General features: G+C 55.3%; 1 protein-coding gene across 1 annotated transcript in view; it reads right to left on the reverse strand.

Annotated features, from left to right (window-relative positions):
• Window positions 1-2,646: 2,646 nt before the first annotated feature.
• Window positions 2,647-18,269, reverse strand: part of CFAP99 (cilia and flagella associated protein 99) — a 31,120-nt gene continuing 15,497 nt past the window's right edge. Inside the window, 12 exon segments of the mRNA XM_053577652.1 lie at window positions 2,647-2,763; window positions 2,852-3,014; window positions 4,927-5,132; window positions 5,804-5,955; window positions 6,117-6,258; window positions 9,313-9,517; window positions 10,125-10,213; window positions 10,452-10,523; window positions 11,314-11,388; window positions 11,539-11,619; window positions 14,342-14,519; window positions 16,000-16,112. Of these exon segments, the coding sequence (XP_053433627.1) occupies window positions 2,647-2,763; window positions 2,852-3,014; window positions 4,927-5,132; window positions 5,804-5,955; window positions 6,117-6,258; window positions 9,313-9,517; window positions 10,125-10,213; window positions 10,452-10,523; window positions 11,314-11,388; window positions 11,539-11,619; window positions 14,342-14,519; window positions 16,000-16,112 (1,593 nt within the window).

Here is an 18,269-nt window from a genome sequence, read left to right on the forward strand (position 1 = left end):
GGGCCTGATGGAGACCGAAGGAAAACAGCTTGTCCTTTCAACCAGGATGTCTGGGAGGTCTCCCTGAGGAAGCAACCTCGGAGCTTAGCCGAGTTCATCAGAGCCAGGGGAAGGGAAATGGGGGAGAGACTGCCTGCCCCACGTGCCAGGACCACAAAGACCAGAGTTACAAATTTGACCTATATCCCGAGGGCAGTGGGTGTCTTGAAAGAAACTGCCAGGACCAGTCTGGTCAGGCATTTATATTACTCATGAATCTACAAGGCAGCGGGGGAGGAAGAGGGTTCTGCTTGTTGATGTCCTCACATTTTGGAGTCTGCTGGTTGTAAGGAGGTCTTCTAGGATGGCCTCTGGGGCAACGGGCTTTCCTGTATATGGTGTCTCAACCCACCAGGCCACCCTGGTTATGTTCACAGAGGTCACTTGAGACCCGGACTCAGAACCAACACATGGCCACTTCTGCTGCAGCCTGTTGGTCAAAGTCGCTAGGTCAGACAAGACTCAGGGCCCTCTTGATGGGAGTGTAAAGTCTCAAGGGGTATGGATACAGGATGACATTTTGCCATCAATCTACCACACAATGCCTCTCCTCAGTTCTCAACTTCAGGGAATGGTCCTATGCCTGCTCCCACCCTGGGTTATATGGATGAGAGCCCCCAGGTGCTCTCAAGCTAGTTCTGAGCAGCTTCTCAGTCCAGGATTGTGGGACAGAGGAAGGGACCTTATTGGCTGCTGACAAGGATTATTGTCAATAGCACCATCATTTTGTTGGCCACATCTGCCCTCTGCTCCAGAGGCTAGCCTAATAAAGGAAGGGTAATTTATCCCGTAATTGCTTGAGGCAACTATGCAGGTGTTTCTCCTACTGTAGGAACTGGCTCAGCACCAATATGTTCAATTCAGGCCAGTGAGACTGGGAGATGTTCTATGTCCCATGTTCCATGTCTGCTACCAGCCTGGAGATATAGCTCCTGGATCAGGCACATCTTGAAGTCCACCCTAGTTTTTTTTCCGTTTGTTTTTAGGACAAAATCTCACTCTGTTGCCCAGGCTAGAATGCTGTGGCCTCAGCCTAGAACAGCAACCTCAAACTCCTGGGCTCAAATGATCCCCCTGCTTCAGCCTCCCGAGTAACTGGGACTACAGGCGCCCACCACAAGACACTGCTAAACACTGCTAATTTTTCTGTTAGTAGAGACAGGATCTCATTTTTGCTCAGGCTGGTCTCAAACTCCTGAGTTCAGGCAATCCCCCCACTTCAGCCTCCCAGAGTGCCACCCTACTTTTGGATGGGAATTAATAAATCCCCTTTTGAAACCTCTAGAGCTTCAGGAGAAACCTTTAGGAGGACTGTCTGGTCCAGTCATGGACTTATTTCCTTAATAGTAAATGAAATGAGTTTGAATCTCCCAACACAGGATGTAATAACTGTTTACTTATTTAAATGAAATGTTATCTGCTCCCAGTGCTAATTTAACACAACAGAGAGATGGGAATTCCTGTCTTTATCAACTTTGGTTGTAAGAAAGTTCTGGGGTTTTGATACAGAGTATTGGAGTAGGACTCTGGTCCTTTAATCTGTTCTTGTCACTGCCCACTTTCCTAGTCTGAATGTACCCCGGAGCCTGACTTCCCCGTCCAAGGTGCCACCTCTACTGCATACCCAAGGTGAATATGAGTGGGGGTGTCTCTCTCTCCTGAGCACATGTCCATTCCATACTCTCCCGTTTTCTCTAGGTCCTGGGAGCTGCAACATGTACTTTCTTCTCCAGGCTCTGCTAATGTGTCCTCCAGACAGAGCCTTCTCCAGCCCAGGGCAGGAAGAATCTATCCTAGTTCCTGCCTTAGGTGAACTCCTGCACTGGGCTGCTTCAGTGATGCTGGTGAAAGGGAGTATGGAGGGTGGCGCCTGTGGCTCAGTGAGTAGGGCGCCGGTCCCATATGCCGGAGGTGATGGGTTCAAACCCAGCCCCAGCCAAAGACCACAAAAAAAAAAAAAAAGAAAGAAAGGGAGTATGGAGGGTGCTCTAAGGTTACTCAGGCTTAGCTGTGGGTTTTGGCTCTCTGGGCAGGTCATGTCAACTGTTGGGGCGCCTGTGTCCTCTTCAGCAGAAAGGGGCAGGCCAGTCCTACGTTCCCGGATTGCAAAAGGATCCCGGGTCCCGCCAAGAAGGGCCAGACCCGAGATGGTTCAAACGCACAGGCACAATCGCACACCCAGTCTTGGGCGTTTCCCAGGTGAAGCCACCGGCTCCGAGCAGAGCGTGCGAGTGCAGGTTTCCACGTGCTGCAGGTGGGGTTCCACGTGCAGGGCGGGAGGACTGGGGAAGGGGGTCTCCAGGAATACCTTGTGCTGGCCGGTAAGGAAGGGGTAAGATCTGGGCCAGGCTGCCAGATTTGGCACATCAAAATGCAGGCGCCCTGTTATGTTTGATTTCCAGACAAGAAAAGGACACTTCAGCACAAATCTGTTCACGCAGTAATTAAGCGTCCTGCCTTTTATCCAGCAGCCCTCCGGGCAGATGGGGACTGCGGACGAGAGAGGATGCGGCAGCGGTACGGGACGGGAGCCTGGGGGCGAGGGGGCGCGGCCGAGGAAGAGGAGGCTCACTCATGGCCGCGCGCTTCACCCCCCGCCCACGCCGGTCAGGCGGCCTCCAGGCGGGGCGCGGGCCAGCGCCCTTAGCCTCCCGGTTGCGGCGCCCGAAACCTGCGCTCGCGGCTCTGTTCCAGTTCCAGCCAGTGCTGCTCGTCCAGCTGCGCCTGCGGCGACACCGCGCCCACCCCTTGACGCTACGACCCCCGCTGCGCCGGGACCCCCGCTCCCGGCCGCTCCCACCCGCCGGCTTACCCGGGGCTTGGGGCGCGCGGGCCGCGGCGCGTACGCGTGCAGGAGGGCCGCCTGCTTGCGGCGCTCCGCCGCTCGCTCCGCCACCCTGCGGCGCAGCTCCAGCACGCGCTGGTCCTGGGAGGGTGCGCTGGAGGCCTCCGCCAGCGCTTTCTTCTTCTCCCACCTGGAGGGTGACAGAGCGGGGGCTCAGGAGCCGCCTGGGACCGGACCCGGGCTACCCGGCTGTGCACGGAGAGGTTCGCTGGAATGACGCAGGTGCAGGACACAAAGCCCCGTCGGGGTCACCATGCAGGGCAGGGAGGATCCTGCCAGCTCCGTTACGATTTTGTTCTTTTTCCTTAACATCGTTTTAAAAAGTATTACACGGTACCACGTGTACCAACTACATAACTGGGGTAGAAGTGTGAACGACCCCTTTTATCTCACACCTCCCCTTGCCTCTTGCCTGGAGGTAACCACTGCCACAAATATACCCATCCATAGGCCATTATTCCTTTGCATTACCCATATTGTACACTGCTGCCTTTGATATAAGGGTATGTCCCAGCGTGGGGCCTTTGTATGAGCTGTTCCCTGTCTCCATGGCAGACTGTACACCCACCTCCTAAAATGCTCCTTGTGAATCAGTGCCATAGAGTCTAGCGGCATGCCTAAGGGGGGCTCTAGAGGAGACACCCCAACACCAACCAGACTGCATCTGGGGTCTGCCAGGCCCAGCACCACAGTCCTTCTGTTAACACCTTCCTCCTCCATCCCAGTCCTACTCAGACACTTTTTTTTTTTTTTTGAGATTGAGTCTCACTCTGTTGCCCTGGGTAGAGTACCGTAGCATCATAGCTCACAGCAACTTTGAACTCTTGGGCTCAAGGGATCCTCTTGCCTCAGTGAAAACATTTTTAGTAGAGATGGGGTCTTGCTCTTGCTCAGGCTGGTCTCCAACTCATGAGCTTCATCAATCCGCCCACCTTGGCCACCCAGAGTGCTAGGATTACAGACATGGGCCACCACACCCGGCCTAGACACTGTCTCTGGAGCCCTGAACTAGGCTCTGCTACCATAGGCCTGGGGGCCACATCCCCTGGGGCAGCTAGGCTCCCCTGCGTAATCAGGCCAGGGCCCAAAGCCCAGCCTGATAGGGGCTGAGGGGAACAGATAACACTACCTATCCCATGCCTGACCAGGCTGGACAAAGTCACCACAGTGTCCCCAATATAAACAAAAAGGTGTGTGTGAGAGATGGTACACTATGGATGACCTCAACTAGATCCTGGTTTAAAAAGGAAAAAAAGCTACATCAAACAGTCTTTACAGTTTTGGATGCCCAGAGAAATGTGAATATGGACAGGGTACTCAGATGAAGTTGGGAATTTGTGTTAAATTCTCTAGTTGTGTCATGGTGCTGTGGTTTTATGTAGAACAATCATTTGTTTTTTAGAAGACACATGCTGAAATGTTTAGGAGTGAAGTATCTGATGTCTACAACAACTTCAAATGGTTCTACAGACAGACAAATAACTAGCTGGCTAGGGGAAGCACATATAGCAAAGTGTCCTGCCCAGGACCTAGGTGCAAAATGACTGCATCTGGGTCACAGCCATCTAAGTCAGTGGTACATGACTTTTTCTTTTATTTTCTTTTTTTTTTTTTTGTAGAGACAGAGTCTCACTTTATGGCCCTCGGTAGAGTGCCGTGGCCTCACACAGCTCACAGCAACCTCCAACTCCTGGGCTTAAGCGATTCTCTTGCCTCAGCCTCCCAAGTAGCTGGGACTACAGGCGCCCGCCACAACGCCCGGCTATTTTTTTTTTGGTTGCAGTTTGGCCGGGGCCGGGTTTGAACCCGCCACCCTCGGTATATGGGGCTGGCGCCCTATGGACTGAGCCACAGGCACCGCCCGGTACATGACTTTTTCCACCATTTCTGTATGCCTGAAAATCATCTAATAAAATAACAGAGGTGGCAGAGTTATTGGAAGGGAACTGCCTGGGCAGGAGCAAGGAGCTCGTGGTAAAGAGACCCACTAGGAGTTGCAAAGGCAGAGGCCTCCTCCCTGGGCCTCTGGCACCTGCACAAACCTCAAGGCAGCAGACCTGCCCAGGGCTGCGCGGCACAGGGAGATCTGCTCTGCTGTGTTCTGCAGCTCCTGGCTCTGGGTGCGTTTGCCCTGGATGATTTGATCCCGCTTTTCTTCTTTCTCTCGCTGCTGGGTCTCTTTGAGCAGGGCCAGCCGCTCTCGCAGCTCCACTACAGACATCTCACCTTCCAGGCCATACCCAGGGATCTGTGGGTAGCAGGGGAGGCTCTAAGCTTGGAGCTGTGCTAGGCCAGGCTGGGGAGCACACATGCCGCCCTTGACCCCCTCAGGCCTGTCCCTTTGCCAGGAAGCTCCTGCCCTGCTGCATCGCGTCCTCCCCGCTTCTCAGCCTGGGCACCTCTTCTCAGCCAGGGCCCCGCTCTGCTGTGTACACTTGAAGCATGCACTGCAGGCCCCTCCATGGTGGAGGTCCCAGATAGAACTAATCACTGTGTCCCCAGCAGGGACCCCATGAGACTCCACACACCCCTTGGGGCGAGCCCCAGCCCTCACGATGCCTCCTCACATAGGCTTCCAGGAGGCCACCACAGCCTATTGCTCCATCCAGCCTTGGGCCCTAAACACCCATCCTTTCCCTACATTGCCCTTACCCCAGTACACAGCTTCTAAGTGGCCTCCTGGATCCTACCTTGGCTACTCCCAAGGCCCTCCCCAGGGGTTACAGAGGACCTGCTCAGTGTCTGCCTTGCTGTTAGGACTGTGAATTTGCAGGGCCTGTGTGCATAGCTGGCAGTGAGTGGCCATGTGGGTTTCAGTGGGGCAAGACCTGCCTTTGGCATCCATGAGAATTCTGGACATGCCCAGCATGGCAACATGCTCAGAGGCCTCCCTGAAGGTCCCTGGGCTGGTGTCCTCACCTGGGTCAGGTCCACGAGCTTGCCCTTGCGTGTGGGCTGTGTCTCCACAGCACGGAGCTGAGAGATGAGCTCACAGCGCCGCCGCTGCTCCTCCCTGGCGGCCTCTGCGCTGCGCTGCAGCAGTTCCCGGCTCTCCTCCATCACTTCCTGAGCTTGGGGACCCAGTGCGTGCTGAGGGGGCTGGTGAACACACCTCCCTGAGAGCTGCTTAGGCCTCTGGCTCAGTGCAGCTGCCTGGGAGAACCCAGACCTCACTGACCACAGCAGCCCTGGGCCTGGGCAGGGCTCCATGGCACCTGGCTCTCCACTGTACCTCTCTGCCGTCGGCCCTTCACAAGCTTCATCTGAGCCAACCTGATGTCCTTCTGCTGCTCCATCACCTGCTCCACCTGCTGCTTCAAGGACCTGTCCTCCTGGAGGCGCCTCTCAGCACACTGCAGCATCAGCCTGGCTGTCTGTGGGACAGAAGGCCTGCTGCAGTGAGAGTGGGGGTCAGAGGGGTCGCCCAGTCCTCCCCAGCCCAGGGGACAGCATGAGGTCTGAGGGTCAGCCCTGGCCTGAAACACCCAGAAGTCCACAGTCTCCTCCAGGATGGGCTTTTGGGGAACTCCTAGCTCACATCCCCCTTCCTCCCCAAAGTGCTCCTGTGCAGCAGGTCTCGGTCATTTTTAGCCAACTGGTTTGTGGTACTTTTTTTTTTTTTTTGTGGTTTTTGGCCAGGGCTGGGTTTGAACCCGCCACCTCTGGCATATGGGACTGGCGCCCTACTCCTTGAGCCACAGGCGCCGCCCTGGTTTGTGGTACTTTGTTATGGCTGTGCCAGGCCAGAGCTTTTAGTTACCCTCATGGAGACCCCCTCAAAATTGAAATGAACACAGAACCCACTGAACAGTGTTTATGTGCCCAGAGCCAGTTGGAAAAATGCTGCCAGCACTGTCCAACCAATGTGATAGGACTTGTGGTGAAGTGCGCTCAAAGGACAATCCTGCAACAGCCAAGAAAGAACCTGCAGCTGCTTACCCAGCAGCTCCCCTGTCTGAGCTGTGGATACCCCACAGCTATTCTGGATTAATTTCATGATGGTGATGGACTTAAAAAACAAGTAATTATATGGCCTTGATGTGTCTTGGTCAACCTATCTAATTATTTGTATGGTTCATCACGTTATTTTAAAAGGGAGATATTTAAATGAAGAAAATATATTCATGGTATTTAAGACAATGTTGGCACTAACTTAAATATATCCATGTTATAGTCATGGTTCTAAAAGAGATCCTTTTCTAGCCCTGTTGCTAGAGGATCTTAATATCCGTCACTGTGAAAATAAACAAAAGCACCAGACACAGAAAGCAATACTCGTTTTCATGAGGCACAGCAGCCCATGGAGGATAACTATGTCTGTGTCAGACATCCCTACCTCAATAGAAAAGTTGTTTCTAGAGGCTTGACAGCAGAAACTAGTGCTGCAGCTGATTAGGGCAGGTGACAGCTATACAGCCATCAGTCAGTCCAATAGGTGGCTCACGCTGGTAATCACAGCACTTGGGAGGCTGAAGCACTCCCTGACTTCACGGGAGTGAAGCTGGTGTCAGCCCCAAGAGGAGGGTCTGGCGGAACTTCACAAACCACATGTTCCAAAAAGCAACCACAGCAACAATTAAAAAGCCCACCTCTCCAGTTACTCTGAATCCCTCCTCTAGAACTTTACCCTGAAAATTCACTTCCCCTAAGATGAAAGACTTATGTGACATCATTCTTTGTAGAGAAAGCATGGTGTAATCCTTTATGTAAGGAAAAAGGAAGTGAAATGTGTGTATTATTTGCTTAGAAATGAAAGAAAAGGTGCAGTGGTTCACACCTGTAATCCCAGCACTTGGGAGGCCAAGGCAGGTAGATTGCCTGAGTTCACGGGTTCCAGACCAGCCTGAGCCAGAGCAAGACCCCATCTCTAAAAATACAGCCAGGCATTGTGGCAGGAGCCTGTAGTCCCAGCTGCTTGGGAGGCTGAGGCAAGAGAATCACTGAACCCAAGAGTTTGAGGTTGCTGTGAACTAAGATGCCACAGAAACTCTACCAAGGGTGACCAAGTGAGACTCTGTCTCAAAAAAAAATAAATAAAATAAAGAAAGAAAGGAAAGAAAATCAAGAAATAAATGAAAATAAGGGACAGGTGCTGTGAGCTCATGCCCGTAATTCTAGCATTCTAGGAGGCCAAGGGGGGAGGATCACTTGACGCCAGGAGTTCAAGACCAGTCTCAGTAAGAGTGAGGACTCCATCTCTACTAAAAATAGAACAGTTAGCCAGCTGTGGTGGCAGGTGCCTATAGTCCCAGCTACTCAAGAAGCTGGCAGAAGGATTGCTTGAGCTCAGGAGTTTGAGGTTGCTGTGAGCTAGTCTGAGGCCACAGTACTCTAGCCTGGGCAACAGAGTGAGACTGTTTCAGGAAAAAAATAAAAAAGACCTATGAAGGTAGGAAATTGTAAGTTATAAACTTACAAGAAGTGAGACTTCCCTGAGTCTACTTTTTCATAATTGTTTGGATTTCATTTTTTTTTTTAAGTGAACTAAAGGCTGGGTATGGTGGCTCATGCCTGTAATCCCAGCACTCTAGGAGGCTAAGGCAAGAGGATTGCATAAGCTCAGGAGTTTGAAACCAGCCTCAGCAAAACCAAGACCCCATCTCCACTAAAAATAGAAAAACTAGCCAGGCACAGCAGTGGGTATCTGTAATCCAGCTACTTGGGAGGCTGAGGCAAGAGGATTGCTTAAGCTCAGGAGTCTGAGGTTGCTGTGAGCTATGATGCCACAGCACTCTACCCAGGGCAACAGAGTATGACACTGTCTCAAAAAAAAGAAAAGTGAACTAAAAAGGTAAGAAAAGGCAAATCATCAGACTGAACACAGACGCAAACGAGTCTGGAGCAGGTCCTGACCACAGGTCCTCATGCTCCCCCCTGCCCAGGCCACTGAGAGGCTCACAGGGAGGAATAGGCTTTCTGGGGAAAAAGAAGTTGAGAGCCCCTGCCTAGGTAAGCTGTCCTAGGAGGAGGAAGAGCCAAGAGCTTCTTAAATGATGGCATGGACACCCTCAAACTCTCCTGTGGAGAGGATACCACATACAAACATATCATATGTAAACTTGTCCACCTTCTGGAAGTTTCTGCCAGAATCTCAGGGCTTCCCCTAGGGACACCCAGGGCTCTGTAAACCAACTGACACCTCTGGTGGGGCAGGTGGCAATCTGGAGCAGAACTGCTGGTCAGACAGCCCACTCAGCCCAGCTGACCTGAAACTCCTTCACACCCTGCCTGCTATGGTGGGGATAGAGAAATCACTGCAACCCTGTAAGATCCAGGGGAAAAGACCCAGGGTCATCCGAAAAGCCAGTGGCCACAGGAGCCGCTAGGCTGTGGCCAGCTGCAATGCACATCTTGGCTTCTCTGGCAGCTCCCAGAGGCCACGCAGCTTGGCCGGCTGTGCCCTGTCCTGCCTGTTCCTTGCGCGTCACCTCCTGCTTCTTTTGGTCGGCCCTCTGCTTTTTCTGCTGTGCAAGGTTCTGGCGCGCCAGGATGGCCTCCTCATGGCTGAGCTTGCCCTGCAGCCGCCGGCACTCGCCCTCGGCCAGCCGCTCCTCCCGGTCCTTTGCCTGCATCTTCCTCTGCCACTCGAGGAACTCGGAGAAGTCCCCAGCCCCATCCACAAGCTTGTCAACCCTGGTGACAGAGGGACCAAGGCCACAGGCTTCACAGGGGATAGTGGCCCTCACAGCCAAGGGCTGCTTTTCACTCAACATGCAGACTTCTCTATCCCCTGTCCACTGCCTGCCATTCACCTGTCCCCTCCTGTGTGGCCAACTGTCAGCCACATCATCCCACCCCTCCTTTTACCATCTTGTTTACTACCCTTGCTCTGTCTATTGGCTGTTCACTCATCCATTAGGCCAGCCATCAAGCTCCTGCCCACAGCCTAACTTACAGACACGGACAGACATACCACATGGCATGGGGTATGCCCAGAAGCTTGCAGGCCAGCCCTGGTGGTCTAGGGCTAGGAGCATCCTGAATGGGTCTGAGGAAGAGGGTACTCCAAGGGAGTATGGGGCAGGCCAGCCATTTGCTAAGTCACTGAGCCAGGATTATCTTTGTAAGATGCAATGGTGACCCTGACACAGTCCTGCCTGCTACTCCCACCCTGTTGATCCACAGCCTGGTCATGACCCTGAGCCCCCTCTCTGCAAAGCGCCCAGCCCCAGGCCTCTCCTGTGCCCTTGTTCCTAAGGGCACAGCTCTGGAAGGTGGAGAAAGGCTCCACCACCCTCACCTCTGCAGCTCCTTCTCTACTTGCCGCTGGTACAAAGCCCCTTCTCGCAGGATCGCCGCGGTGTTCAGCTTGACTGGGACGTTGTCAGGCTGTGGGAGGAGGAAGGCCTGACTGTGGGAATGAGGGGAGGCTGGGGACAGGTGCCCCTCCTATCCTCCAACTCTTCCTACTTGGCCCTGACCAGGTGCTTCTCTGTGTCTCAAGGGTGAGACTATGCTTGGAGCTCTGACTCCCCAGCTCTGGTCATCTGAGCCTCTAGGGGCAGGACAGATCAGGAGAAGTGGGTACCCAGGGAGAGGGGCCTGACCAGCCAGGAGTAGCTCTTACTCTGAAGAAGGTCAACTTCGGGGTCTTTCGAATTCGGGGTGGAAGTTGAAGCTGCAGTTTCTTCTTAGAGTCCTGCAGGAGTCAGGGTGGAGCTGGCACCTGGCACCTGTGCCTTCCAGGTGCCCCCACACCTCAGTGAGGGCCTGTTAGCCCCCCAGGGCAGCATCTCTGTCTCCCACTGCTCTCCCCAGGGGCCTCCAGCAGGAGCAGGGAAAGTGCAGGGCCTGTTGGGCCTGGGGGCAGAGGTTCCAGTCAAGATAACTTGGCCTTGGAGCTCAGCGGCCTCAGCTACCCTTCAGAGCTGGGGTCTAGTGGCTCATGGGCTGCTCCCAGAGTCTGCACATGGCCAGCCTCCTGCTGCTTTGCTGACACACCCAGAGTGAGCACCACCAGCCACAGTGTGGGGAAGGAGCTAGCAAAAGGCCTCCTGGGAGCACCTAGCCATCACAAGCCCTGTGGCCTGCTGCCTGCTTCCCCAGCCAGCTGCTGGGTACCATGGGGCCCGTGCTCCCAAGTGAGCATCCCAAGTACAGTTGCTCCTCATCCTCTGTCCCTTACTTTGTTGGCACACACCTCTTGGCTTGTTTTCTTCTGGAAGTGCTCAGTGTGGAATATCTGGGAGCACCCAGAGGCAGCGGCTGTAGGTAGGCGTCTACATTTGCCCACTGAGGAGCTGCACAGCAGCTGGATGTCATCAGTGTGGCTCGAGGGTCACTTCCTAGGGTCACTGGGAGTCTGCCCTCCACAGCCCTTCTTGGGGGAAGGCTAAGTGGCCACTGAAGTGGTGCTAGGGGTGCTTTCTGATGATGTGGGAGAAGGCCACCCTGATGACTGGTCTTGGGACCTGGAGAGCTGGTAGTACCTGAGTTGGTGGCTGCACACGTGACCTGGGCATGGCACAGCGCAGCTCCTCCATGTTCGCCTTCAGCAGCAGCTCCTGCAAGATGCACAGTGCTCCAGCCCTGCCACCGCTGACCAGCGTCCTCAGGAGGACAAACACATCCACCAACACCTCCTCCCTCCTCCACCCCTTCTCTTTACAGGCCTCCAGGAGTCTCTGGGAAGGCAGGGGTCACACAGGGCCCACCTCAGCCTTCCGGCGATTGTATCTCTTGACCATCTCCAGCTGCAGCTGCTCCTTGGGCACCTTGTAGGTGCTCTGAGGGACCTGGTGGCATGACAGGAAAAACAACTTGATGATCAGCAACGCTGGGGCTGGGGCTGGCTGGATGTAGGTGAAGGGGAGGGCGGTGGCCTACACCAGAGGAAAACCAGGCTGGAGCAGAAGCCACTGGGGCTGAGTGGAGGGAGGGGAAGGGGGTCAGGCTATTATTAATTCTGGGGTCTGGGTCTCGGCCTGGGGGGGCAGAGTGAGATGTGGCCAGCAGCACCAAGGGCCACCAGCCTACGTGGGCTGGCTGCTGTGGGAGGAGGAAGAGGGAAAGGTAGTCAGCTCTCAAGACACTGGAGGGGCAGAGTATGTCCTGGACCCCAGCAAAGTGAGCTGCCCATGAGAGGACACTGCAGAGGGCTGAGCTGTACTCCTGGGTTCAGGTACAAGATACTGCCAGGAGCAATGCCCACAGAGGGTCAGGACAGAGTCAGGTAAGACACTCTGAACTCTAGACCCCCGTACCCTCCTAACTCCATGCCTTCTCCCTCAAGTGGCCAATAGGCATTGGAAACTCCACCCTGTCCTCCCAGCCTGGCTGCCCAACTGCTGTCCATACTCACGCATGCCTGGAGGCAGAGCCCTCCTCAGCACCTCCACCTTACAGCCACGCCATTTCCACTCCAGCTCCTACCTCCTGCCTCGGCCATAGCAGCTGGAGGGACCGTGGCATACATCCTGCCTCCCTGCTCATGGGGGTACCCTGTCCCCCCTTCCCTCCTCACTCCATCCCAGCCACACACACTGCCCCCAAACACTGGGGCTTGTCGACACCTCTACTCTGTGGCACTTCTCAGGAGGCCTTGCCTAGCCACGCTGCCCAGAGCTGCAACTGGCTCAATACTTCCTATCCCCTTTGCTGCATTATTTTGTATCCTCAGCCTTTATCAACTAACACAGCAAATTACTTAGCCTGTTTTTTATCTGAGGCCCCCACTGGAGTGCATGCTCCCTGAAGGCACAGTGCCTAGCCCATGCTAGGCCTCTATACCTATTTGCTAAGTGAGTGGCTGTCAATTCATGAGGGGGTGGGGATCCTGGGCAGGGGGTACAGCAGGGAAGGCAGAGAAAAAAGGCCTCCAGGTCCAGCACAGCCACCTCGTGGACTGCAGGGAAGATAGATGGCCACTGACATCTCACAGCTTGTAATGAGACAAAGCTACTGAACAGTGCTGGGCATGGTAAGTGCCCTGGCAGGGGCTGTTCCAGGTGGGTAAGGACAGAGACACAGCAGTGCAGTTGGTAGGATGACCTGAGACACACTGAGCCCTGAGGATATGGGTCAAAAATGCTGCATATCCTGCAGGTCGGGCAGTGGTAAGGTCATTCAACAAGAACCCCGATCATCCACCTACCCATCCACGCACCCATTCATCCATCCAACAAACATTCACGCAGGGTCTTCTCTGAGCCAGGATAACGCCAGGCTTTGAGAACATGGGACCAGCAAGATGGAGAGGTCTGGAAGCAGACAGCGGCAGACACTGACTGAGGGATGTGACATGGTGGAGGGTCATGCAGTTCTCCCTGGGGAGCAGGATCTTTTTTTTTTTGAAACAGAGTCTCACTCTGTGGCCCTGCATAGAGTACCATGGCATCATCATAGCTCACAGCAACCTTGAACTCCTGGGCCCCAGTGATCCTCTTGCCTCAGTTTTTCTATTTTTACTAGAGACAGAGGTCTCACTCTTGGTCAGGCTGGTCTTGAACTCCTGAGTTCAAGCTATCCACCTACCTCAGCCTCCCAGAGGCTGGGATTATAGGCATGAGCCACCACACTCGGCCAGCAGTGGGATCTTAATGAGACCTGAAGGGTGGTAGGAATGGTGTGGGACCGTGGGACCCCCAGCCCCCGACCTATCCCTCTTGTCCTTGGTCCTGCTGGGGGACCAGACTGGCTCCAGGAAATGGAGTTCAGCACAAGCACTTGGGGTAGTGCCCATGACCAGTCAGGACATTGTGTTCCTAATCGTATCATCAGTTCCAGGCAAGCACGAGACCTAAGCTGGTGCAGTCACCTTTCCAAAAAGAATTCCTGACCCCAGGCATCCTCTTAAGTCTCTGGGTGGTACAGAGTATGGGGATGCAGCTGGGTTTTCTACAGTAAAGAGTCTGGCCCAAAGGTGAAGGTGACCCATAGGACAGCAGGGTAGAGAGAGTTGCACAGCAGCTGAGCAGGAGCCCTAGGCACTTGTGCCTGCTGCCTGTCCTACTGCAGCCAGTGCTGCAGTCTGGGCCCATTTGAGCTTCATTTTTCTGTGACTTGCAATACAAAGCATCCTGTGTGCCACGTCAGCAAGACCAAGGGACGGCAAGGTGGCAGTGCTGGGCAGACAGTGAGCAGAGGGCCTAAGGTGGGCACAGGCATGACTGGGCACAGATGTCATCCCCTGCCTACAACTGAAGAGCATGCATGATCTGCACAGGTGAGCTTTGTTGGGGTGTGGGGGTGACATACTGTGCAGGGCCTGAGAGCATCATTTGCCACCTACTGCTGGGACCACAGTGGTGCAGTGCCAGTACCTACTGGGGGGCTCTGGGGCAGCTGGATCTCCCTCCCTGCAGGGGGGGGGGATGCGGTCATCAATGCTCCTGTTCTTGTCCAGCCCACCCTCAGCTCTGGGAGGAGCCCAGTCCCCCACTGGTCCACAGTCCATTCTCTCAGCCTGGTCATTTTGACAGTAAACCTGTGCACATCGAGAATGCCAGAGGCACTTACTGATCTGGGCTTGGCCACAACAGGGACTGGCTCTGGCACTGGAATGGTGCGGGGCTTGGGAGCAGTCAGGTTGAACTCCTTGGGCTCTGTGACTTTGGCCTTGGTCTTAGAAAGAGGGGAGTGAAAGACCGACACTCCCTCCAGTTGGCTGATCAGCTGTTGGACCTCTGGCTGCCACCTTGAAGGCAAAATGGAGATGCTCCTTATGGTCACTTCCTAATAGGCCACAGGGAATGGCCCTTGGGATCCAAACAGCCCCCAAGCATTTGGGTCTACCTCAGGGTGGGGATGATAATGGGACAGCCCCTCTTTATGGAGTGCCTACTACTTGCAGGCATGATGCCAACCACACTCTTGAAACAGATGTCAGTGTTCCCCTTGTACAGATGAGGAGACAGGCCTAGAGGCATCAGTGTCCTAGGCCACATTGGTGAGGGGGGAGGTGGAAGGACAGGGACAGCCCTACTGCAGGAATCCTGGGGCTCTGAGGAGCAGCAGCAGCTGGGACAGGAAGCTAATCTGACGAGAGCAGATGACACAGGGGAAGGAAGCCGGAGCAGGAAAAGGGGCTAAGTTCAGAAAGGAACATCCAGAAGCTACGCTGAAGGGGGAGTGGGACTGAGGAGCAGGCAGGGCAAGGCCTGTTCCCCTGTATGGTACAGCCTCAGGTGGGGGTGGTCTGGAGCAGGGTCTTGAGAAGGGCCTTGCTGGGCCATTGCAAGGTCTGAGGCTCCACAGCCCACCATCAGCAGGGTATCCAGCAGCCCCTGCACGGTTTGAAACAACTCCTGCCTCACCTGGAGAGCTATGGCCAAGGGCCAGCAGCAAGTGGAGTCTCAGAAGGCACTTTGGGTAGTCCCCAGTGCCTCTGACTCTGGGGAAAGCAGGGGAAAGGGCAGCAGCTTTGTGCTGGGGCTGGGCCCAGAGTGAGCAGGGGAAGGCTGAACTGGGGTTAGGGGGAGTGTGCTAGAATCAGGCTGAGCAGCTGCCCAGAGGCTGCCCTGCAGGCCCTGGCCATGGGGGGACCCTGTGGGTGGGCAGAGTCCAGCCTGGGCAGGAGGTGGGGATACTTGCAGGGCCACCCCCTATTCCTTTGGAGGTTTATCCCCATTACCAGCTGGGACAGATGATTTCCCCTTGGTGAAGGGGCATCTCCAAGGTCCCCCACTTCCTCCTCTACCCACAGGAGGGGTGTCCACCTCTCCTGGGCCTCCAGGTCTCCCACACACAGCTGGCACCTAAGTGATCCACTTGCACTGAACTCTGTCCCCAGGAGGACAAAGTGGCTCCTCCAAGTCTTATCAGAAGGGACACAACTTGGGGATCCCCAGTTGCACTGTCCCACCTGCCCCAACCCCTGAAGGCTGGGGGTCTGCAAAGGACAGGCAGCTCCACAGCAGGTGGTCCTATCAGCACCCCACCAAGCATGGGCAGAAAGAGCCTGGGCTGGGGTTAGGGGGTTGGGCGGGGTGAGAAGGGCCACACCCACTTTCCACCACAGGCTGAGGACCAGCCAGCTCAAGGCTTCTTTGCCCCTCTGATCCCAACACAGCACAGTCTTCCATGGGGCACTGAGCTTCTGGGGCCTGAGCCTGCAGGAGCTTAGAGTGGGGTATAGGACACCGCCCCACCCCTGTGCCCCGCCCAGCCTGACCCACCTCATCAGCGGGCGGAGCCAGTTCTCCTCCACATGGGATGCCTCGTAGACCAGGCTCCACTCATCCTTGACCCATGAGCACAGATTCAAGGGGTTGAAGAAGAACCCAAGGAACTGGGGGAAGAGCGGGAGCCCTCAGGGGTTGAGCCTGGGGCAGACCCCTCCCCTGGGAAGCCCCCCAGCCCCTCTCCACTGCCAGCACATTCCAGCACTGAGAGCTTTCCCAGGCCAGGGCTGCTATGGTGCCCTGGGGATGGCCCAGACCTGGCCCACAATAGGGCCCTGGGCTCCTGAAGGCCTTTCCCCACTCCTGGATCTCAAGTCTAACAGATTTGGCCCCAGAAGACACAGATCAGTTTAGCTTCTGAGATGGAGCCCCGAGTCCGGGGGCTGGAAAACAGATGCACCTCCGTAACACTGGCTGTCTTCAGCTGTGGAGGCACCCTCTGCACAGCCCCATGGGCTGCTCTGTGGGGGTCTGGGAAGGAGCAGCACCCCCAGCCTTAGGGCTTGTCCTTGGAGACAGGCTCTTAGGGCTTCTGCAGGCTCCAGCATCAGGTGTGAGGTACCAGGAGAGCCCCACAGGGCAGTTTGGGAAGCACACGCTGCGGGGGTCATGGGAACAGGGGGTTCACGGGGAGGCAGCCTGGGAAGCATAAGGTAGAATGGGGTGGGGAGGAGGGCCCCCGAGGGAGTGCTGGGGTGGAGCGGGCTGGGCCTGTAGTCTCTGCTGTGCCTCCCCCAGGCAACATCCCCACAGCCCTTCCTTGGGTCGCCACATTCCTCTCCACACAGAGGCCACCATGGGCTCCTTCTAGAACCTCCCAAAGCCTCCCACTTGGCAGCCTGGTCTGCTGTCCCTGGTCTCTTCCTGCCTTCTGTGCCCCAATAAAGCATCTTAGCCCCTTTCCCTGGACCCCATCACCCCCCTTCCCAGCCCTCCTCACTACGTCTCCATCTTATTTTGAGATAGAGTCTTACTCTGTCACCCTGGGTAGAGTACCATGGCATCATAGCTCATAGCAACCTTAGTCTGTCTCTTGGGTTCAAGAGATCCTCCTGCCTTAGGCGCCTGAGTAGCTGGGACTATAGGCACCCAACACTAGTTTTTCTATTTTTAGTACAAATGAGGTCTTGCTCTTATTCAGGCTGGTCTCAACTCCTGAGCTCAGGCAATCCACCCACCTTGGCCTCCCAGAGTGCTAGGATTACAGGTATGAGCCATCCCACCTGGCTACGTGTCCATCTTTCCAGCCCTGCTACTACTCCCTGCCTGAGGGCACAGCTAGACCCTGGGTGGGGCACTGGGGACCCCAATCCACTTCTTCTTGGGCCACCCCCATTAGGGAATGTCCCTTTTGTGCTTTCCTGGGTCCCTTGAGACTCAGCACTACTGCCAACCCCCACCCAGCCCTCCCTCCCTGAGTGCCTGTGCCAGCAGCCCCTCGTCCCAAACAAATGGGGTGTCTGGAATGAGGCCCCATTCTCACTGGCATGTGTGGGGGCAGCCTCACCAGGGAACTTACTGGAGTGGGGTGGGGTTCTAGAGTGGGCCTGAGAAAGCCCTCTGGCCATCTGGCGGATTCCAGAGAGCTAGCACGACCAGTGGGCCCCCTCTAGGGGCTGTCTCAAGGCCACTTGCCCCAGGGCACACACTGTGCTCCCTGCCTTGTCACTCCTGACCACAATGGTGACAGTGCCCTCGGTGTGGCCATTCTGTCCCCAATAGCTTACAGACCCCTTCAAGGTCTAGGTTGGCCTCCTTCTGGAGCACTGAGGCAGGTGGAGGGACCCTAATGGGACCAGCATTGCCCAATCAGGCACAGGGTGTAGGGCTGCCACTCTAGCCCTGCAGCTTCATGGCTTCCTTGAGGATTTGTACAGGCTTTTTCCATGAATCCTTTTAGCAGCTCTCTCAGACAGTAACTGCCCAGGCTCCTATGTTGGAGGCATTTCTGGCTCTGGGTACTCTGTCCAGGGCTGGCACTTTGAGATTCTGTGGGCCAAGGTTGGTCCAGGGCCAGCTCCACTACTGCATGGCCCAAAGCAAGATGGAACATTGTTCAATAATTAAGAATTTGGTTGGGCACAGTGGCTCACACCTGTAATCCTAGCACTCTGGGAGGCCTAGGCAAGTGGTTTGCCTGAGCTCAGGAGTTCAAGATCTGCCTGAGCAAGAATGAGACTCTGTCTTTACTAAAGACAGAAAAATTAGCCAGATAGTGTGGCGGGTGCCTGTAGTCCCAGCTACTTGGGAGACTAAGGCAGGAG

Source organism: Nycticebus coucang, chromosome 23, assembly GCF_027406575.1.
Source record: "Nycticebus coucang isolate mNycCou1 chromosome 23, mNycCou1.pri, whole genome shotgun sequence".
Taxonomy (NCBI): domain Eukaryota; kingdom Metazoa; phylum Chordata; class Mammalia; order Primates; family Lorisidae; genus Nycticebus; species Nycticebus coucang.